Source organism: Pseudophryne corroboree, chromosome 5, assembly GCF_028390025.1.
Source record: "Pseudophryne corroboree isolate aPseCor3 chromosome 5, aPseCor3.hap2, whole genome shotgun sequence".
NCBI lineage: Eukaryota > Metazoa > Chordata > Amphibia > Anura > Myobatrachidae > Pseudophryne > Pseudophryne corroboree.
In genome coordinates, this window is record NC_086448.1 from 233,285,558 (window position 1) to 233,308,975 (window position 23,418).

Here is a 23,418-nt window from a genome sequence, read left to right on the forward strand (position 1 = left end):
CTCCAAAGTTCTGCTTGTAAAAATTCCACATGACATTTACTCAAATATGATATCTTAACAAAGGATTAATACTTCTCTGTTTCAGACTGACACATTACTTGACTGATTTATTTTATAAAGTAAAATAACAATTAGCAGGCATGAGTTGATATTCCCAGAGTGTAATAATAAAACAAAATTTCTATTGTAAATTGTTGCAATCATTTCGGATGAGTGCATATCTAATAAAATCCCAGATTTATTAACATGTTCAAAGACATGTTGGGAGGTAAAAAACAGTTTTGGAAAGTTGCTTTTGTAAAGGTTAAGAACTTTGTGTGTGGTTCAGTGGATGCGGATATACTATATATACTTTTCATTAAATCAACATTTTTTTGTAAATTGTGTTCCTCTAGGTCAGCTATTTCCAGTGAGATGTTACCCTTCCTATCACATGTCCTCATGTATTAGGCTTAAAGGCATCCAGGACCACAAAAATCTCAGTGAATCCTGTCATTAGTTCAAAACAGTTTGTGTCATTAGTGAAACTTTATGAAAATTGTAGATGCTTAGCCATTTTCAGTTGACTCCCCATATTCCGTTGGCATTATTTTCAAGCAACATCATTTACAACTATAGGGGAATGGGCTAAGAGTGAGACGCCTACAGTACTATTCCACATATAATAAACACAGTGGAGGTCATTCCGAGTTGTTCGCTCGCAAGCAGATTTTAGCAGATTTGCTCATGCTAAGCCGCTGCCTACTGGGAGTGAATCTTGGCATCTTAAAATTGCGAACGATGTATTCGCAATATTGCGATTACACACCTCGTAGCAGTTTCTGAGTAGCTCCAGACTTACTCGGCATCTGCGATCAGTTCAGTGCTTGTCGTTCCTGGTTTGACGTCACAAACACACCCAGCGTTCGCCCAGACACTCCTCCGTTCCTCCGGCCACTCCTGCGTTTTTTCCGGAAACGGTAGCGTTTTTTCACACACGCCCATAAAACGGCCTGTTTCCGCCCAGTAACACCCATTTCCTGTCAATCACATTACGATCGCCAGAACGATGAAAATGCCGTGAGTAAAATTCCTAAGTGCATAGCAAATTTACTTGGCGCAGTCGCAGTGCGGACATAGCGCATGCGCATTAAGCGGAAAATCGCTGCGATGCGAAGATTTTTACCGAGCGAACAACTCGGAATGAGGGCCAGTAAGTGCACTAGTACAAATGTGACAAGAAAAAGAACAAGGCTGCGGCAACCCCTGGGAGGTTTAGAGTTAGGCTGCGCGGAGAAGGCTAGGCACCCTGGGGAAGGTTAGGGATAGGCTGCGCAGGAGGGTGGGGGGGAGGGTAAATATACCTACCCAACCCCTGTCGGGATTCTCTGCATTGGCATGTTGGCGTCGGCCATATGACCGCCCGAATCCTATCCGCCAGCATATCGTATGTATTCCCATTGTAGAAAGTAAGTAATTGTTTAACGTTTTCTTCTATGCAACAAGCAAAAAAAAGTTAAGCAAATCCTTATAAACTTACCTTAAGTAAAGTAGTGATTTATGAAGAAAAGCTTTCTGTCAGACGATAACTGTAGGCACAGATGGATATTTTCCCAACTGCCCCTGCAGGTGTCTGCAAATCCTCTCCTCATTCTACAGTGTGCGCAGCTTCAATAGTATGTAGAGATCATTGTTACTGTTTGTGTGTATATATATATTTATAGACAAATATAGACAACGTACATTTTAATAGCCAGAGAGAGCCCTTTCAGCAGAAAGTGATGCTGAAGAGATGGGCAATCAGGATGCGCATTCCCGACCTGAAGTGGTCGGGGCTGTTGACCGGCGCTGAGAGCAGTCACAGTGTCACTGTCCCAGCGCCAGCTGTCAAAGTTATTATTATTATGCTTTATTTATATGGCACCACAAGGGATCCACAGCGCACAATTACAGAGTACATAAACAAAATAATCAAAACAGGAAAATAGTGACTTACAGTTGAAGACAATATAGGACAAGTACAGGGTAAATAAACATAGCTACAGCAGCAGAGGACACTAACATAAGAATCAGGGTGGCAGAAAACTATGGGATTTGGTGCCATAAAAGACTGTTTAAGTAAACGAAGGACATGAGAGTTGAGGACTCTGCTCATGAGAGCTTACATTCTAAAGGGGAGGGGCAGACAGACAGGGGTGACACAGATGGGGCAGATGGTGAGCGTGGGACAGAGGGTTAGGATGAGATTAGGTTAGGTTTGGTGAAGAAGTGGGTCTTCAGAGCCCGTTTGAAGTTTTATAGAGAGATGGAGAGTCTGAGTGGGAGAGGTAGTGAATTCCAGAGATAGGGAGCAGCACGTGAAAAATATTGAAGGTGGAGTGGGAGGAAGTAATCAGTAGGCAGGATAGGCGGCATGCATTAGCGGAGCAAAGAGAATGGGTGGGAGTATAGAGGGAGATAAGGTCAGAGATGTAAATGGGAGAGGAGTGGGTGAGGGTTTTGTAAGTGAGTGTGAAAAGTTTGAATTGGATTCTGAAAGGAAAGGGAAGCCAATGAAGGGCTTTTAGGAGAGGGGAGGTGGACGTAGTGTGTTTCGTGAGGAAGATGAGCCGGGCTGCAGATTTGAGGATAGACATTTGTCAGGGATGCCAGTTAGGAGGAGATTACAGTAGACTAGTCTGGAAATGACCAGTGAGTGGATAATGGTCTTAGTAGCATCCTGGGTGAGAAATGGTCTGATCCCGGAAATATATTTTAGATGAAAATTGTAGTTTTTTTGAGAGGTGCTGAATATGTGATTTAAAGGAAAGGGAGTAGTCAAGGATTACTCCAAGACAGCGCACTTGGTGGCTTGAGGATATAGTAGTGCTATCAATAGATAATGAAATTGTGTGATGTGATGTTGTGGGAAGATGATCAGCTCAGTCTTAGACATGTTAAGTTTAAGAACGCTGGGACATCCAAGAAGATATAGAAGAGAGATAGTTGGAGATACGAGTGAGGTGAGCAGGGGAGAGGTCCAGGGAGGACAGGTAGATTTGAGTATCATCAGCATAGAGATGGTACTGGATGTTAAAAGAGCTAATGAGTTCACCTACAGATGATGTATAGAGAGAGAAAAGGAGAGGATCAAGAACAGAACCTTGGGGGAAACCTACAGTTAGTGGAAGTGGGGGGGAGGAGGAGTCATGAGAGCAGAGAATGAACACTTAGAGAGGTATGAGGATAGCCAGGAGAGGGCAGTATCACACAGACCAATGGAGTGAAGGATTTGAAGAAGGAGAGGGTGGTCCACAGTGTCAAAAGCAGCAGAGAGGTCAAGAAGAATAAGAATTGAGTAGTGGCCCTTAGATTTAGCAGCATGGAGGTCATTGCAAACTTTTGTGAGGGCAGTTTCAGTGAAGTGGAGAGAATGGAAGCCAGACTGGAAAGGGTCAAGCAGTGAGTGGGACGTAAGGCGATTGTAGACAATATGCTCAAGGAGTCTGGAGGCAAAAGGGATGAGAGAGATGCAGGCTTGGACTGGCCCACAGGGTACAGGGGAAACCACCGGTGGGCCCCACTGCCTAGGAGCCCACCTCCTGCTGTAAGGATCAGGTTCCAGACTGTGCACTTGAATTATACATTTTACATATGTTACCTTATACTGTACTATGGTGTATTTTCTATAATGCATTGCTGTTATCAATTTGTTATTAATCTGGTACATTATCATGCATGCAGCAGATTAATTTACTGTATATATTTATGAAGGGGCCCAGACGTTGCACTCTCTAATGGTTAGTCAAACCAATGAGGTGGCAGACCACACCCCCTCTGCGGACTGGCCACACCCATAAACATGGGCCCATACCACTGCATTCCCCCGGTGGGCCCTACATGCCCCAGTCCGACACTGAAGAGATGGGTCAGTAGTTGTAAAGGGAGTTTGGATTAAGGGTAGGGTTTTTTTTTTTAGAATAGGGGAGATGAGTGCCTGCTTGTAGGCATAGGTGACAGTGCCTGATGAGAGGGAGAGATTGAGTAGGTGGGCAAGATGGGAACAGGCAGAAGGAGAGAAGAAGCGGAGGAGGCAAGAGGGGATAGGGTCAAGTGGGGAGGTGGTGTGGGGGGGAGGAACGGATGAGGGCCATGACTTTCTTACCAGATACGTGGGAGAAAGATGTTAGAGTTGGTGAGAGGAATGGGGAGGGGTGGTAATGGATAGGAAATGGCTGGATGCTGATGGTCAGGTAGGTTGTGATGTCCTGATGTATGGCGTCAATCTTGGATGTGAAATAAGTGGCAAAGTCAAGAGCAGACAGTGAAAAGAAGAGAAGTGGTGGGGGTGGACAGAGGAGGGTTTTGACAGTGGCAAAGAGGCACTGGGGGGTTGGAAGACTGGGAAAAGATGAGATTCTTGAAGTATGACTGTTTGGTGAGGGAAAGGGCAACACTGAAGGACGAGAACATAAGTTTCAAATGGAGGAAATCTGCCTTAGAGCGTGATTTCCTCCTCTGTCACTCGGCAGTGCGTGAGCATTTTTGAAGATATCTGGAGCATCTGGTGTGCCAAGGTTGAGGTTGTAATCTGCGAAGGTTAATAGTGTTTAATGGAGTGACAGAGTCAAGAGCAGTAGTAAGGGATGCATTGCATAGAGAAGTGGCTTGTTTAGGGCATGAGAGAGAAGTGAGTCAAACAGGGAGGATAGGGATGTGGTGTCAATAGCCTCAATGTTACACTTAGTTATGTACTGGTATGACATGTGGGGTCTCTGTATTAAAGAACATATTTACAGTAATACATAGAGGGGAATGTAATAGGATGTGAGAATCAAGAAGTGAGAGATTTCTCCCATCCTATTACATTCCCCGCATAATGTACATACTTAATATTACTTTAATGCTGGGTCAGGGGAAAAAGGTATGTTTCTTAAATGTGAATGTAACTGACATTATGTTAGTGCTGATTGGGGGCTTTAGGCCTTTTTATCGTAAATGTGAATGCTATTGGTTTTTTTTGTCAAACATGTTTTTATTAAAGATTTTCAATGTTTTGAGAACAAAGAATACAGGTGATTACAAATGTAAAGATCAATAGTACACACATTGTACAATAATTGAATACCAATTATCGTTAATAATAAAGCAAAAAAAAAAAAAAAACAGGTACATTACCAAAAATATAAATTTATATTATCTTGGAATTTGTAATTAAGCAAAGAAGAAGAAAGGGGTTAAGGAAAATGAGAAGAAAAGAATAGAGAGAGAAAGATCGCCTGCAGTCCTACTCTCCCCCAAATACTGTATATAACTGCGCCTCTACACCTGAACCGGAGGATCGGACATAAATATTATCCTCTCGTACCATAATGTTGTGCAAAATATGATAAATATGCAAAATGATTGACTATGTTAAGCCATTAGAAGACCAAAGTGTGAACGGAGACAAAGTTAAGACATGTTGAAAATTAGATTACCCAGCAGGGGGAGAAATAGTAAATAAGAGGCATTAAGGTTCCATTTGTTACAAACAGTGTGCCAAACAGATCATGCGGACATCAGAAGAGGTTTCTCTAATGCTTCTGCAGATATATCAAATTTATTAAGGAGTAAAAAACATACCAAGTCTAAACTACTAAGAAAGGATTTTTCAATCGAAAAATTAGATTAGAAATCAGAGTGTGTGAGACAATCTTTTATAGGTCTGCAATGGCCGCATAATTATATGTTGCCATGTTTGGGAAGTTAATTCCCCCATCCAGTCTAGTCTGTTTATGGCTTCATGAGCTGCATAAACTGTGCTACCTGCATTGTCATGACTCTCGCTTCCCCAACATACCTCCGCTGAGCTTATATGTCTGTGCTGCACTGAGCTCACGCCTTTTACCAACTTGGAGACCTTTCCCAGACACCCCCAGCACCAGCCCCCCCTGGAATTAATAGGCAGCGCCTCTGTAGCAGCCACTATGCTCTCCGTAGCTGAGAAGCTTGCCATCTGCAGGATTCGGCATATACTGTAGTGTGTGCCAGCTGTGAAATACACAGCATGGACGGTACTGCATTACTTCACAGTACAGGTACGTTGCTACAGTGCCATATAATTGTGTCTGTATTCCCAATTCAAACACAGGGGATATAAACTGATACAACAACCCTTATTAAATATATGTGGAATCTGGAATTATATTATACCAAAAGCAAGACTCTGCACATGTTTATTTAAATTCAGTACATTAAGTATCTGGATTTATTAATTTGTGTGTTTTATCCTTGATTGAGGACACATACCGAATAAGTGGATGCTTTTTATTTTATTTTTAAATACTATATGTTTTACGATTATTTTATTAAACATTTATTACTGCATTGGGTAAGTGAGCATTTGCTTACTACTGTATATATTTCACATGTTCCTGAGCTGCATTTATTATATTAGTTTGTTGTAGCAGTTGCAAACTAAGGGGGTTATTCAGGTTTGTGAGCAAGCCAAAAAAAGTATACTAATGGGCAAAACCATGTTGTACTGCAGGTGGGGCAGATGTAACACGTGCAGAGAGAGTTAGATTTGGGTGGGTTATATTGTTTCTGTGCATGGTAAATACTGGCTGCTTTATTTTTACACTGCTATTTAGATTTCAGTTTGAACACACACCACCCAAATCTAACTCTCTCTGCACATGTTACTGTACATCTTCCCCACCTGCAGTGCAACATGGTTTGTGGTTTAGTGTGCTTTTTTTGGTTGGCTAACAAACCCGAATAAGGCTCTAGGACAAGGTTTTTTACCTTTTGAAATAAACTGCTGAAAGGCTTTGTCAATTTGTTTTAGTGAGAACAACAGTTAATACCTGCAAAGGGTATAGCAGCTTGGGAAAGGTGATTCATTTGATAAGATTTATCTGTCCAAATAAGATCATTGCAAATGGTGTCATCCAATTAGTTGAAAACTACATATATTACCAATTTAACATTTATAGTATATAAATCATGTATATTTCTGGTAAGTCAAATCCCCATATAAAGAATATTAGGCACAGCCCAATGTAAATCACCCAGGTACAGACCATCTCTACAAAGAGAAGTGCCTAGTGCCAGATGCGACAGATTTGGTGTGAATACTTGTAAAGGCCGAAACCCTACAAAAGTCGTCCTATTTGGAAAGAAGGGGGTTTAAGCAAGTGTGAGGGTTTATAAATAAAAAGGTCGCCAGCAATAGCGGAAACCTTAACTTCTGTTTGGCCAAACAAAATACCTTTACTCAGAGACCAAGAGAATGCTGATTCTTGTGGGAAATTCACGATTTTGGCTCAAGCTCTCAAGATTTTGTTAGGCCTCACTTAATGCTGCTCTTCTTATGGAGGGGGAAAATAGTGTACAGTGATTGCTAAAATCTGTGTGTAACTTATACTTGCCAAAAGGTGATTTCTCCTCTCTGGAAGATGCACCGGAGGGGAGATGTAGCTGACCAAATTTTGTGGTCTAATTATGTAAAGAGCCCTGCTCTGCCACAACAAAATGCTGCAAATTGTGGAACTGTGGAGGGGGATGAGGGGTCTAACATGACACAATTGTGTAATTTTAGCCCCACTCCCTCAGTACTGATATGTGATACCCAGTATTACCTTCCCATCCTGAATACTTCACTAGGAAATGGGCAGAATGCGGGAGATTCACTAACTCTTCTGTGGGTCAGGGAGACTATTCAAAAAATTGTGAGTGTCTTGCACCTGCTGGGAGAGTAGGAAAGTATGGAGTAACCACTGAATATTGATACAAAACGAGATTTATGGTAAGAACTTACCTTTGTTAAATCTCTTTCTGCGAGGTACACTGGGTTCCACAAGGATTGGACAATGGGGTGTAGAGTAGGATCTTGATCCGAGGCACCAACAGGCTCAAAGCTTTGACTGTTCCCAGAATGCACAGCGCCGCCTCCTCTATAACCCCGCCTCCCTGCACAGGAGCTCAGTTTTTAGTTACCCAGCCCAATGCAGTAGCAGGAAAAGAGACGACAACGGTTAGTAGCCACATACACGACACTCTCACGACAAGAGAAGTGTCAGTGGCTAATGCCATACCAACCCAAAGAAGCTAAGTGCGTCAGGGTGGGCGCCTTGTGGAACCAAGTGTACCTCGCAGAAAGAGATTTAACAAAGGTAAGTTCTTACCATAAATCTCGTTTTCTGCTGCGGGGTACACTGGGCTCCACAAGGATTGGACAATGGGGATGTCCTAAAGCAGTTCCTTATGGGAGGGGACGCACTGTAGCGGGCACAAGAACCCGGCGTCCAAAGGAAGCATCCTGGGAAGCGGCAGTATCGAAGGCATAGAACCTTATGAACGTGTTCCCGGAGGACCACGTAGCCGCCTTGCACAATTGTTCAAGGGTCGCACCACGTTGGGCCGCCCAAGAAGGTCCAACAGACCGAGTAGAATGGGCCGTAATGTGAGCAGGAGCTGACATAAGCATGTGCAATCACCATTCTAATCCATCTGGCCAGGGTCTGCTTGTGAGCAGGCCAGCCACGTTTGTGAAATCCAAACAAAACAAAGAGAGAATCAGATTTTCGAATAGAAGCAGTTCTCTTCTCGTAGATACGAAGAGCCCGTACCACATCCAAAGACCGCTCTTTGGGAGACAAATCAGGAGAGACAAAGGCCGGAACCACAATCTCCTGATTAAGGTGGAACGAAGAAACCACCTTAGGTAAATATCCGGGACGAGTCCTAAGGACCGCCCGGTCACGGTGAAAAATCAGATATGGGGAACTACAAGACAAGTCACCCAGATCCGACACTCTTCTAGCAGAGGCAATAGCCAGCAAGAACACCACCTTAAGGGAAAGCCACTTAAGGGTCAGCTGAACCCAGGGGTTCAAACGGAGGCTACTGCAACGCCTCCAAAACCACCGACAAGTCCCAAGGAGCCACAGGAGGGACATAGGGAGGTTGGATACGCAACACACCCTGAGTGAAAGTATGAACATCAGGTAAAGTCGCAATTTTTCTCTGAAACCACACCGACAAGGCAGAAATATGAACCTTGAGGGAGGCCAGACACAGGCCTAAATCTAGGCCCTGCTGCAGAAAAGCCAACAGTTTGGCTGTACTAAACTTGGAACCGTCATAATTATTAGATGCGCACCAAGCAAAGTAGGAATGCCAGACCCTATAGTAAATCCGAGCAGAAGCCGGTTTCCGGGCCCGCAACATAGTTTTAATGACCTCTTCAGAAAAACCCTTAGCCCTCAAGACGGAGGCTTCAAGAGCCACACCGTCAAAGACAGCCGGGCTAGGTCCTGGTAGACACAGGGACCCTGAACGAGGAGGTCTGGGCGTTGTGGAAGCAGAAGTGGATGCTCTGACCTATCGTCTGAGAACCAGGCCTGAGAACCAGGGCCGTCTGGGCCACGCCGGAGCTATGAGAAGCAGATTTCCTTTTTCTTGTCTGAACTTCCGAATTACCCTGGGCAGGAGTGACACTGGAGGGAACACGTACGGCAGCCGAAACCTCCACGGCACAACCAGCGCATCCACGAATGCTGCTTGAGGATCCCTTGTCCTTGCTCCGAAGACCGGAACCTTGTGATTGTGTCGAGACGCCATCAGACCTACATCTGGAAGACCCCACTTTTCCACTAGGAGTTGAAACACTTCTGGATGGAGGCTCCACTCACCGGCATGCACGTCCTGACGACTGAGAAAGTCCGCTTCCCAATTCAGGACTCCCAGAATGAATATTGCCGATATGGCCGGTAGATGGCGTTCCGCCCAACGTAGAATCCGTGAGACTTCCTTCATTGCCAAATGGCTTCGAGTGCTGCCTTGATGATTTATGTAAGCCACTGTGGTGGCGTTGTCCGACTGTATTTGAACAGGACGGTTCTGAATTAAATGCTGGGCCAGGTTCAACGCATTGAAGACCGCCCGCAATTCCAGAATGTTGATAGAGAGGAGAGATTCCTCCTTGGTCCACCGACCCTGAAGGGAGTGTTGCTCCAGCACCACGCCCCAACCTCTTAGACTGGCATCTGTCGTCAACAGGACCCAGTTGGATATCCAGAAGGGACGGCCCCTGCACAACTGTTGGTCCCGGAGAAACCAAAGTAGCGACAGACGGACCTCCGGAGTCAATGAGATCATGTGAGACCTGATCCGGTGAGGCAGGCCGTCCCACTTGGCTAGAATCAGCCTCTGGAGGGGGCGAGAATGAAATTGAGCATACTCCACCATGTCGAATGCTGAGACCATGAGGCCCAGCACCTGCATCGCCGAATGTATAGACACTTGCGGACGAGAAAGGAAGCAACGAATCCTGTCCTGAAGCTTCAGGACTTTCTCCTGAGACAAGAACAACCGCTGGTTGTGAGTGTCCAATAGCGCTCCCAGATGCACCATGCTCTGAGCAGGGACCAGGGAGGATTTCTTCTAAGTTGATGAGCCACCCGTGGGCTTGTAGAAACCGGACCGTCATATCCAGATGACACAGGAGAAGTTCTGGGGAATTTGGCAAAGTCGTCCAGGTACGGCAGTATCCTGACCCCTTGACGGCCGAGTACCACCGTCATCACTGCCATTACTTTGGTGAAAACTCGCGGAGCCGTTGTTAAGCCAAAAGGTAACGCCCGAAACTGGTAACGAAGGTTGCCAATAGCGAATCTCAGGTATTGCTGTGACGCTGCTATAGGAATATGCAGGTAAGCATCCTGTATATCCAGGGAGACCACGTAGTCCCCAGCTTCCAAGGCCAGAACTATAGAGCGAAGGATTTCCATACGGAACTTGGAAACCTTCACAAACTTGGTCAATGCCTTGAGGTTGAGAATGGGCCGGGAGGACCCATTCGGTTTCGGGACTAGAAACAGCGGAGAATAGTACCCCCGGCACCTGTACTACAACTCCTGTATCCAGGAGGGTCTGTACCACCGAATGCAGAGTGTTTGCCTTTGTCTGGTCCGACGGGACGTCTGTCTGGCAAAAGCGATGAGGGGATCGGTTTTTGAAGTGACGACTTCCCGTACCCAGGCATCTGAAGTGGTCTTCAACCAATCCTGGGTATACCCTAGAAGCCGGCCCCCCACCCTGGGATCCCCCAGGGGGAGGCCCGTCACCCCGTCATGCGGCAGGCTTATCGGTCTTGGAAGCTGGCTGACGGGCAGCCCAGGCTCTTTTGGGCTTCGGCTTACCAGGTTTGGAAGAGCGGGCCTGCTTGTGGTACGCCTGACCTTTTGCTTTACCTGAAGGACGAAAGGGGCGAAAGGACGTACCTTTAGCCTTCGACACAGAAGGAGCGGTATGTGGCAGACAGGCAGTTTTGGCAGTAGCCAAGTCAGCCACTATCTTATTTAAGTCCCCCCCAAACCGAACATCTCCCTTGAAAGGGAGTACCTCCAGGGTTTTTCTAGAGTCCAGATCCACAGACCAGGATCTCAGCCACAATATCCGGCGAGCCAGGACTGACGTAGTAGAGGCCTTGGCTGCTAGGATACCGGCATCCGAAGCCGCCTCTTTAATATAGCGAGAAGCTGTGACAATATATGACAAGCATTGTCTAGCATGGTCAGAGGAGATTTCAGTATCTAACTCCAAGGCCCACGCTTCAATAGCCTCGGCAGCCCATGTAGCTGCAATAGTGGGCCTTTGCGCAGCACCCGTGAGGGTGTAAATCGCTTTCAGACAACCCTCCACACGCTTATCCGTAGGCTCTTTTAGAGACGCGACGGTAGTGACAGGCAGAGCTGAGGAAACCACCATCCTGGCCACATGTGAGTCCACTGGAGGAGGCGTTTCCCAATTCTTAGCTCTGGCGCGAGGGGATAGCGAGCCAGCATCTTCTTGTGAGGCACAAACTTCGTACCCGGGTTTTCCCAGGGTTCCTGACGTATATTCACTAGGTGGTCAGCGTGAGGTAAAACTTGTTTAACCACCTTCTGGCGCTTGAACCTATCTGGTTTCTTAGGAGGGACGGATGGCTCGGGATCATCCGTAATCTGTAGAATTAACTTAATAGCCTCCAAAAGATCAGGAACATCCACATGTGAACTACCCTCCCCATCAGCCGTATCTGAGTCAAACCCTGTGGGGTCAGTATACGTGCGGTCTTCATCAGACGAGGTGTCAGTGACAGCAGTGGATTGTGAGGAGACAAGCGCTCGCTTAGAGGACCCCTTGGACTTAGGCGAGCGATGGTCAGACTTTTTAGTAGTCAGGGACTGGTTCAACTTCTTTAACTGAGCAGATAAATCGTCCGCCCACGGCGGGTTAGCTGCAGGGACCACATACGGTTGTACCGGCATTGGGGGTCCCATAGGAGGTGTTAGTTTATGAACTAGCGTATGCAGAAGCGTGGAAAAAGCGGCCCACGGTGGGTCAGTATGTGCCTCCGTTGCCACAGTCCCACTGGGGGGCAAGGAGCCCCCAGAACCAGAGCCCACAGCTGCTATATTCTCCTCATATGGGTCTGTGGCTTCAGCAACACCGGCAGTGTGTTCAGCCCCAGAACCGTTACCCTCAGAAGCAGACATGATATAACTTGCAGTATGAGGTAACACAGTACAATTATCAGCAGCACTATATCTCTAAACCCAAACCCCTGCGCAGTGTAGTCAGCATTAACAGAGATAAAGGAGAGATATGGTGACTAAATCACAGAGAAAAATACGTAATACAGTATATCTTTGTGAAAATCCTATATTAGATAAAACCTGACGCACCAAGCCCCCTCAGGTTATAGAATATAGGGATAGCAGGTTGAGTGAAAGACACGAAATGGACACCACTCAGCTATCAAATGCACACACAGATAGTCACAGTTTGTACAATGCAGAGGTTATTACTGACAATAATACTGCACTGGACTAGCTTACACAGCTATATAACAAATGATATAACAGTACACAGTAAGAACTGGATGTATATCACAGGGTAATTGTACTAGAAAACTCTGACTAAATGCACTCTTTCTTACTAACACTGACTAAAAAAAGGCAGGTAGAATACTTAAGTGTCATATAAAGTCACAGCACTGACAACCTGGCGGCTTTACATAGGAGGATTTGCCCAAGCAGTCCCAGGAACAGTGAGCTGAGGGATAATGGCGCCGCAGACACTGACAGGGAGTGAGGAAAAGACAGATATGCAGCTCCAGGGCGGGAACACTTGCTAGAAATGGCGCCCTGGGGCTGAGGGAGGGGCTTCAGGTCTAAGCCTTATCCCCTCTGCTGGCAAAACCACCGGGTACTGTGGGCGATATAAGAATTGGTTTAGAGAGAAAACCTGACCTGCGCCCATGCCCTGGTGATCTAGTGGGATCACCTGTATTCACAGTGTCCACCGCCAGCGTGCGTCCCGCCTCCCACTGACCGCGCCGGATCGCGATAAAGACCGGGTCCCGCAAGCGGGACCCACTTACCACCTCCCGAAGCGCGGCCACGCGATCCTGGAGAGCCCCAGCCGTGTGTGTCTAACGTGAAGAAAACCGGAGCCTCCGCTGTAGGTACCCGGCAACCAGGGCTCGGGAGTGTACAGCGCCGCTGGGGAGAGCTGGAGCTGCAGCAGTGAATGTCACAAGACATTTACCACCGCGGCTGCCTTTGAAGTCTTCACTTTTTACCTCATAAAAAGCTTTTCTTAGGGCTGCCTGGAGCAGCCCCTCTGTTCAGTGTCTGCTTACTGCAGCACCAACTTACAAAACTGAGCTCCTGTGCAGGGAGGCGGAGTTATAGAGGAGGCGGCACTGTGCATTCTGGGAACAGTCAAAGCTTTGAGCCTGTTGGTGCCTCGGATCAAGATCCTACTCTACACCCCATTGTCAAATCCTTGTGGAGCCCAGTGTACCCCGCAGCAGAAAAGTATTTAGTAAAGATCCTCTGTGAAAGTGCCTGTAGTACAAATCATATTTTTTGCTGTCATATGGCTTTTTAAGCAAATGAACAAGGTTTGCAAATGAAGTTCCATAAGGTCACTAATCTGCCCTTCAATGACTATAAATATAAAAATCAAATCAAACCATGATCGTTTGATGGCAAATCCAAACGACATCAAAGACAGTTTATTTTAATCACGGAATATCAAGAGTATATAATTACCTCCTCTGACTGTACTGGTTTATGACGTTCTGACTGTTCCATCTCCTTGAGGAAGCCGTCGCCCCCCTGTTCTCCTTGCATTCTGGTGCAGTAATGATCATCAGTGATTGTAATTTCCTCATTTTCTTCAGCCTCAAGAAGGCTTTGGTTGAAACGCAGCGATCCTTTTAATATGTCTTTTACCTGATTGTAGACAACATTATTATTCTCACTCATTTCAGTTTATGTTTCTCACTATGTGCACACTAAACTAGCTTTGCTGGTTCCTGCCTGTCAGAACTACCTAGCATATATACATATAAACAACTAAAAAAAAATAAGATTTTACTCACCGGTAAATCTATTTCTCGTAGTCCGTAGTGGATGCTGGGAACTCCGTAAGGACCATGGGAAATAGCGGGCTCCGAAGGAGGCTGGGCACTCTAGAAAGATTTATGACTACCTGGTGTGCACTGGCTCCTCCCACTATGACCCTCCTCCAAGCCTCAGTTAGGACACTGTGCCCGGACGAGCTGACATAATAAGGAAGGATTTTGAATCCCGGGTAAGACTCATACCAGCCACACCAATCACACCGTATAACTCGTGATACTATACCCAGTTAACAGTATGAATATAACTGAGCCTCTCAACAGATGGCTCAACAATAACCCTTTAGTTAGGCAATAACTATATACAAGTATTGCAGACAATCCGCACTTGGGATGGGCGCCCAGCATCCACTACGGACTACGAGAAATAGATTTACCGGTGAGTAAAATCTTATTTTCTCTGACGTCCTAGTGGATGCTGGGAACTCCGTAAGGACCATGGGGATTATACCAAAGCTCCCAAACGGGCGGGAGAGTGCGGGTGACTCTGCAGCACCGAATAAGAGAACTCCAGGTCCTCCTCAGCCAGGGTATCAATTTTGTAGAATTTTGCAAACGTGTTTGCCCCTGACCAAGTAACAGCTCGGCAAAGTTGTAAAGCCGAGACCCCTCGGGCAGCCGCCCAAGATGAGCCCACCTTCCCTGTGGAATGGGCTTTCACTGATTTAAGATGCGGCAGTCCAGCCGCAGAATGCGCCTGCTGAATCGTGTCACAGATCCAGCGAGCGATAGTCTGCTTAGAAGCAGGAGCACCCAGCCTGTTGGGTGCATACAGGATAAATAGCGAGTCAATTTTTTTCTGACTCTAGCCGTCCTGGAAACATAATTTTTCAAGGCCCTGACTACGTCCAGTAATTTGGAATCCTCCAAGTCCCTAGTAGCCGCAGGCACCACAATAGGTTGGTTCAAGTGAAAAGCTGATACCACCTTAGGGAGAAACTGGGGACGAGTCCTCAATTCTGCCCTATCCATATGGAAAATCAGATAAGGACTTTTATATGACAAAGCCGCCAATTCTGATACACGCCTGGCCGAAACCAAGGCCAATAACATGACCACTTTCAACGTGAGATATTTTAGATCCACGGTTTTTAGTGGTTCAAACCAATGTGATTTTAAGAAACTCAACACCACGTTGAGATCCCAAGGTGCCACTGGAGGCACAACCGGGGGCTGAATATGCAGCACTCCTTTTACAATGTCTGAACTTCAGGTACTGAAGCTAATGCTTTCTGGAAGAAAATCGACAGAGCCGAGATCTGTATCTTAATGGAGCCTAATTTTAGGCCCATAGACACTCCTGCTTGTAGGAAATGCAGAAATCGACCTAGTTGAAATTCCTCTGTTGGGGCCTTTTTTGGCCTCACACCAAGCAACATATTTCCGCCATATGCGGTGATAATGTTTTGCAGTTACATCTTTCCTGGCTTGAATCAGCGTAGGAATGACTTCCTCCAGAATGCCCTTTTCCTTTAGGATCCGGCATTCAACCGCCATGCCCTCAAAACGTAGCCGCGGTAAGTCTTGGAACAGACAGGGCCCCTGCTGCAGCAGGTCCTGTCTGAGCGGCAGAGGCCATGGGTCCTCTGATACATTTTCTTGAAGTTCTGGGTACCAGGCTCTTCTTGGCCAATCCGGAACCACGAGTATCGTTCTTACTCCTCGCCTTCTTATTATTCTCAGTACCTTTGGTATGAGAGGCAGAGGGGGGAACACATAAAACGACTGGTACACCCACGGTGTTACCAGAGCGTCCACAGCTATCGCCTGAAGGTCCTTGACCTGGCGCAATATCTTTTATAGCTTTTTGTTGAGGCGGGACGCCTTCATGTCCACCTGTGGCCTTTCCCAATGGTGTACAATTCTTTGGAAGACTTCTGGATGAAGTCCCCACACTCTCGGGTGGAAGTCGTGTCCTGAGAAGATCTGCTTCCCAGTTGTCCACTCCGGGAATGAACACTGCTGACAGTGCTAACACATGATTTTCCGCCCATCGGAGAATCCTTGTGGCTTCTGCCATCGCCATCCTGCTTCCTGTGCCGCCCTGTTGGTTTACATGGACGACTGCCGTGATGTTGCCTGATTGGATCAGGACCGGCTGGTTTTGAAGCAGAGGCCTTGCCTGACTCAGGGCATTGTAAATGGCCCTCTGTTCCAGAATATTTATGTAGGGAAGTCACCTGACTTGACCAAAGTCCCTGGAAGTTTCTTCCCTGTGTGACTGCCCCCCAGCCTCAAAGGCTGGCATCCATGGTCACTAGGACCTAGTCCTGTATGTCGAACCTGCGGCCCTCTTGAAGATGGGCACTCTGCAGCCACTACAGTAGAGATACCCTGGTCCTTGGAGACAGGGTTATCAGCCTAATGCATCTGAAGATGCGACCCGGACCACTTGTCCAACAGGTCCCCCTGAAAAGTTCTTGCATGGAACCTGCCGAATGGGATTGCTTCGTAGGAAGCTAACATTTTTCCCAGGACTCGCGTGCAATGATGCACCGATAACTGTTTTGGCTTCAGGAGGTCTCTGACTAGAGATGACAGCTCCTTGGCTTTCTCCACCGGGAGAAACACTTATTTCTGGTCTGTGTCCAGAACCATCCCCAGGAACAGTAGACGTGTCGTAGGAACCAGCTGTGACTCTGGACTGTTTAGAATCCAACCGTGCTGTTGTAGCACTTTCCAAAATAGTGCTACCCCGACTAGCAACTGCTCCTTGGACCTCGCCCTTATAAGGAGATTGTCCAAGTACGGGATAATTAAAACTCCTCTTTTTCGAAGGAGTATCATCATTCCGGCCATTACCTTGGTAACACCCTCGGTGCCATGTACAGTCCAAACGGCAGAGTCTGGACTTGGTAATGGTAATCCTGTACCACAAATCTGAGGTACTCCTGACGAGGATAGTAAATATGGACATGCAGGTAAGCATCCTTGATGTCCCGGGATACCATGTAATCCCCCTCGTCCAGGCTTGCAATAACCGCCCTGAGCGATTCCATCTTGAACTTGAATTTTTTATGCATGTGTTCAAGGATTTTAAATATAAAGAAGGGTCACACCGAACCATGCGGTTTCGGTACCCCAACCGTGTGGAATAGTAACCCCGTCCTTGTTGAAGTAGGGGCACCTTAAGTATTACCTGCTGGGAATACAGCTTATTAATTGCCTCTAGCACAGCCTCCCTGCCTGAGGGAGTTGTCGACAAGGCATATTTGAGGAAACGGCGGGGGGAAGACATCTCGAATTCCAGCTTGTACCCCTGAAATACTACTTGAATGAAACAGGGATCCACCTGTGAGCGAGCCCACTGATCGCTGAAACTTTTGAGACGGCCCCCCACCGTACCTGGCTACACCTGTGGAGCCCCCGCGTCATGCTGTGGACTCAGAGGAAGCGAGAGAAGAATTATGATTCTGGGAACAGGCTGACTGGTGCAGCTTTTTCCCTCTTCCCTTGTCTTTGTACAGAAAGGAAGCGCCTTTGACCCGCTTGCTTTTCTGAAGCCGAAAGGACTGTACCTGATAATACAGTGCTTTCTTAGTCTGTGAGGAAAACTGAGGTAAAAATATTTCTTCCCAGCTGTTGCTGCGGATACGAGGTCCCAGAGACCATCCCCAAATAATTCCTCACCCTTATAAGGCAGAATCTCTATGCGCCTTTTAAGGTCAGCATCACCTGTCCAGTGACAGGTCTCTAATACCCTCCTGACAGAATGGACATTACATTCATTTTGGATGCCAGCCGGCAAAATATCCCTCTGTGCATCCCTCATATATAAGACGACGTCTTTAATATGTTCTCATGTTAGCAAACTAGTATGTTTGACAGGGTCACCGACCACGCTGCAGCAGCACGCTCTGCAGGTTTCAGTCTAGTACCTGAGTGTGTAAATACAGACTTCAGGATAGCCTCCTGCTTTTTATCAACAGGTACCTTCAAAGTGGCCGTTCCTAAAACGGCAGTGCCACCTATTTTGACAACCGTGTGAGCGCCTTATCCACCCCAGGGGATATCTCCCAGCGTAACTTATCCTCTGGCGGGAAAAGGAACGCCATCAGTAACATTTTAGAAATTACCAGTTTCTTATCAGGGGGAACCCACGCTTTTCACACCCTTCATTCATTCATCTGATGGGGGAACAAAACACTGCCTGCTTTTTCTCCCCAAACATAAAACCCCCCTTTTTTAGAGGTTAATGTCAGAAATGTGTAACACATTATTTTTATTGCCGGGATCAAGTCACGGATGTTCCTAGTGGATTGTGTATATGTCTCAACCTTGTCGACACTGGAGTCAGACTCCGTGTCGACATCTGTGTCTGCCATCTGAATGAGCGGGCGTTTTTGAGCCCCTGATGGCCTTTGAGACGCCTGGGCAGGCACGGGCTGAGAAGCCGGCTGTCCCACAGCTGTTACGTCATCCACCCTTTTATGTAAGGAGTTGACACTGTCGGTTAATACCTTTTACCTAACCATCCACTCTGGTGTCGGCCCCACAGGGGGCGACATCACATTTATCGGCATCTGCTCCGTCACTATATAAGCCTCCTCCTCAAACATGTCGACACAGCTGTACCGACACACCGCACACACACAGGGAATGCTCTGACTGAGGACAGGACCCACAAAGCCCTTTGGGGAGACAGAGAGAGAGTATGCCAGCACACACCAGAGCGCTATATAATGAGGGGATTAACACTATAACTGAGTGAATTTTCCCCCATAGCTGCTTGTATATACAATATTGCGCCTAAATTTAGTGCCCCCCCTCTCTTTTTTACCCTTGAGCCTGAAAACTACAGGGGAGAGCCTGGGGAGCTTTCTTCCAGTTGCACTGTGAAGAGAAAATGGCGCCAGTGTGTCTGAGGGAGATAGCTCCGCCTCTTTTCCGCGGCCTATTCTCCCGCTTTTTTCTGGATTCTGGCAGGGGTATTTACCACATATATAGCCTCTGGGGCTATATATTGTGGTATTTTTGCCAGCCAAGGTGTTTTTATTGCTGCTCAGGGCGCCCCCCCCAAGCGCCCTGCACCCTCAGTGACCGGAGTGTGAAGTGTGTATGAGGAGCAATGGCTACCTTGGTGAAGACTGATGTCTTCTGCCGCCGATTTTCCGGACCTCTTCTTGCTTCTGGCTCTGTAAGGGGGACGGCGGCGCGGCTCCGGGACCGAACACCAAGGACTGGGCCTGCGGTCGATCCCTCTGGAGCTAATGGTGTCCAGTAGCCTAAGAAGCCCAATCCGGCTGCAAGCAGGCGAGTTCGCTTCTTCTCCCCTTAGTCCCTCGCTGCAGTGAGCCTGTTGCCAGCAGGTCTCACTGAAAATAAAAAACCTAAATCTATACTTTCTTTCTAAGGGCTCAGGAGAGCCCCTAGTGTGCATCCAACCTCGGCCGGGCACAAGATCTAACTGAGGCTTGGAGGAGGGTCATAGTGGGAGGAGCCAATGCACACCAGGTAGTCATAAATCTTTCTAGAGTGCCCAGCCTCCTTCGGAGCCCGCTATTCCCCATGGTCCTTACGGAGTTCCCAGCATCCACTAGGACGTCAGAGAAATACAATTAATCAGACTGATTTTTTTTAAATGCTACATAATAATATAATGTTAATGCAACATGAAATAAATGCTAAACAAAATGTATAGTTTGCAATCAATATTCCGTAAGAATAATTTCAGCCACTAAATACCTTAATTGTTCTCATTAAATTTGATAAGCCAGATGCCTAGATGTTTTCTTCTCTAACGCTGATCAGCTTTGATTACATGCTAATTATTTTTTTTTAATTGACTATGTATGGGAGATGTAGGGTTAAGGGTAACTAATAAAAGTTCTCACTTTACATTATGCAATAAAATACGTTATAAACCAATAAAGTATTCACACAATCCCAGCCAGCATGAAAACACAGAAAATAAGATTTTAAACCTACCGGTAAATCTTTTTCTCCTAGTCCGTAGAGGATGCTGGGGACTCCATAAGGACCATGGGGTATAGACGGTCTCCGCAGGAGACATGGGCACTATAAAGAACTTTAGAATGGGTGTGCACTGGCCCCTCCCTCTATGCCCCTCCTCCAGACCTCAGTTAGAGAAACTGTGCCCAGAGGAGATGGACAGTACGAGGAAAGGATTTTGTTAATCTAAGGGCAAGATTCATAACAGCCCACACAATCCACACCGTATAACATGGAATATACTAACCTGTTACCAGTATGAAAACAAAACAGCATCAGTCCGAGACTGATCAAAACTGTAACATAACCCTTATGTAAGCAATAACTATATACAAGACTTGCAGAAATATGTCCGCACTAGGACGGGTGCCCAGCATCCTCTACGGACTAGAAGAAAAAGATTTACCGGTAGGTTTAAAATCTTATTTTCTCTTACGTCCTAGAGGATGCTGGGGACTCCGTAAGGACCATGGGGATTATACCAAAGCTCCAGACCGGGCGGGAGAGTGCGGATGACTCTGCAGCACCGATTGAGCAAACATGAGGTCCTCATCAGCCAGGGTATCAAACTTGTAGAATTTTGCAAAAGTGTTTGAACCCGACCAAGTCGCTGCTCTGCAAAGCTGTAATGCCAAGACGCCTCGGGCAGCCGCCCAAGAAGAGCCCACCTTCCTAGTGGAGTGGGCCTTTACCGAATTTGGTAACGGCAATCCAGCCGTAGAATGAGCCTACTGAATCGTGTTACATATCCAGCGAGCAATAGTCTGCTTAGAAGCAGGAGCGCCAACCTTGTTGGCTGCATACAGGACAAACAGAGCCTCTGTTTTCCTAACCCGAGCCGTCCTGGCTACATCCATTTTTAAAGCCCTGACTACATCCAGGGACTTGGAATCCCCAAAGTCACTCGTAGCCACCGGTACCACAATAGGTTGGTTCATATGAAACAAAGAAACCACCTTAGGCAAAAATTGAGGACGAGTCCTCAACTCCGCTCTATCCACATGAAAAATCAGATAGGGGCTTTTGTGAGACAAAGCCGCCAAATCAGACACCCGCCTTGCAGATGCCAAGGCCAACAACACGACCACCTTCCAAGTGAGAAAATTTAATTCCACTGTTTGAAGGGGCTCAAACCAGTGAGATTTCAGGAACTGTAACACCACGTTAAGGTCCCATGGTGCCCCAGGAGGCATAAAAGGAGGCTGCATGTGCAGCACTCCCTTTACAAAAGTCTGGACTTCTGGGAGAGAAGCCAATTCCTTCTGAAAGAAAATCGATAGGGCCGAAATCTGTACTTTAATGGAGCCCAATTTAAGGCCCATATCCAATCCTGTCTGCAGAAAGTGGAGAAAACGGCCCAGATGGAAATCTTCCGTAGGAGCATTCTTAGCCTCACACCAAGATACATACTTTCTCCAGATACGGTGATAATGTTTCGCCATCACCTCCTTCCTAGCCTTTATCAGAGTAGGGATGACTTCTTCCGGAATGCCTTTCCCAGCTAGGATTCGGCGTTCAACCACCATGCCGTCAATCGTAACCGCAGTAAGTCTTGTAACACGCAGGGCCCCTGTTGCAACAGGTCCTCTCTGAGAGGAAGAGGCCACGGATCTTCTGTGAGCATTTCCTGAAGATCTGAATACCAGGCCCTTTGAGGCCAATCTAGAACAATGAGTATTGTCCGCACTCTTTTTCGTCTTATGATTCTCAATATCTTTGAGATGAGTGGCAGAGGAGGAAACACATAGACCAAGAACAAATAACCAGAGACCCAAGGCGCAAACACACTTGTGCAGCCGCTTGAGGAAAAAAGGGCCACCTTACCCTTATGACCAATAATACAAAAAACAAATACTCAAAAATAGGCGCTAAGTGTGGTTTCATACAATCAAAAAGGAAATCAATACTTAAAGTCCATAAGTAACGAAAAGTCCAACTTCAATAAGAGCCTCTTGTGGAGATGTAAGCGAATCTTCCAATTCACAGGTACCTCACGGTAATATGCAATGGAAAAACAAATAAAAAATCATAGTGTAGTATGTCCAAAATCACCGCAAAATTCTTTCAGACAGTTTAACCAGATATTCAAGGGTGGCGTACCCCACTCACAATGGAAAGAGTATAACTCCACACATCAAGGTATCTTTTAAAACTGGATAGTAGATGTTCAATAGCATTGATAGCGTACCATTACTCACTCAGAATGTGGTTTGGATCCTCCTATAACGGTTTCTTTGAGTGTTCTGCTCCAATCACGGACAAATGAAGTATAGGTAAAACTTCTTTATTAAAATAAGATTAAAACAACAGGATTGACAGGAGACCACACATATAATCACAGGGGTAGAGGTGACAATAAGCCAGTGTTGAGCCACCGGCCGAAAACGGCAAACCCAGCCAGATGTAATGCACAACTACACTCCCACGTATATATGTGATACTACCTGTTCTGCACCCTTCTCCAACGCGTTTCTCCCCTTAAATGGGGCTTTTTCAAGGAACAAGAGTGCCTGTAATCATGCAGCTATTTAAATAAAATATCCGGAAATTAGCTAATCAAATGTTTGACTGTGTCAGCTGTGTTGCTATGGTAACATCCATACACGTGGTACCACATAGACCAACTTAAACACCCACGGTGTCACCAGGGCGTCCACTGCTACTGCCTGAGGGTCCTTTGACCTGGCACAATACCTGCGAAGCTTCTTTTTGAGGCGTGACGCCATCATGTCTATTTGAGGAAGTTCCCAACGATCTGTTATCTCTGCAAAAACGTCTTGATGAAGTCCCCACTCTCCTGGATGGAGATCGTGTCTGCTGAGGAAGTCTGCTTCCCAGTTGTCCACACCCGGAATGAATACAGCTGACAGAGCGCTTACGTGATTTTCCGCCCAGCGAAGAATCCTGGTGGCTTCCGCCATTGCCACTCTGCTCCTTGTCCCAACTTGGTGGTTTACATGAGCCACGGCTGTGACATTGTCTGAATGAATCAGAACCGGTAGGTCGCGAAGGAGATTCTCCGCTTGACGCAGGCCGTTGTATATGGC

At 46.6% G+C, this 23,418-nt stretch overlaps 1 protein-coding gene across 7 annotated transcripts in view; it reads right to left on the reverse strand.

Moving 5' to 3' along the window:
* Positions 1–23,418, reverse strand: part of TBC1D5 (TBC1 domain family member 5) — a 1,053,329-nt gene that overhangs the window by 35,038 nt on the left and 994,873 nt on the right. For all 7 annotated transcript variants that reach the window (XM_063922184.1, XM_063922178.1, XM_063922180.1 and 4 more), the window contains one exon: positions 14,049–14,231. In XM_063922184.1, coding sequence (XP_063778254.1) covers positions 14,049–14,231 — 183 coding nt within the window. The remainder of the gene's footprint in view (positions 1–14,048; positions 14,232–23,418) is intronic.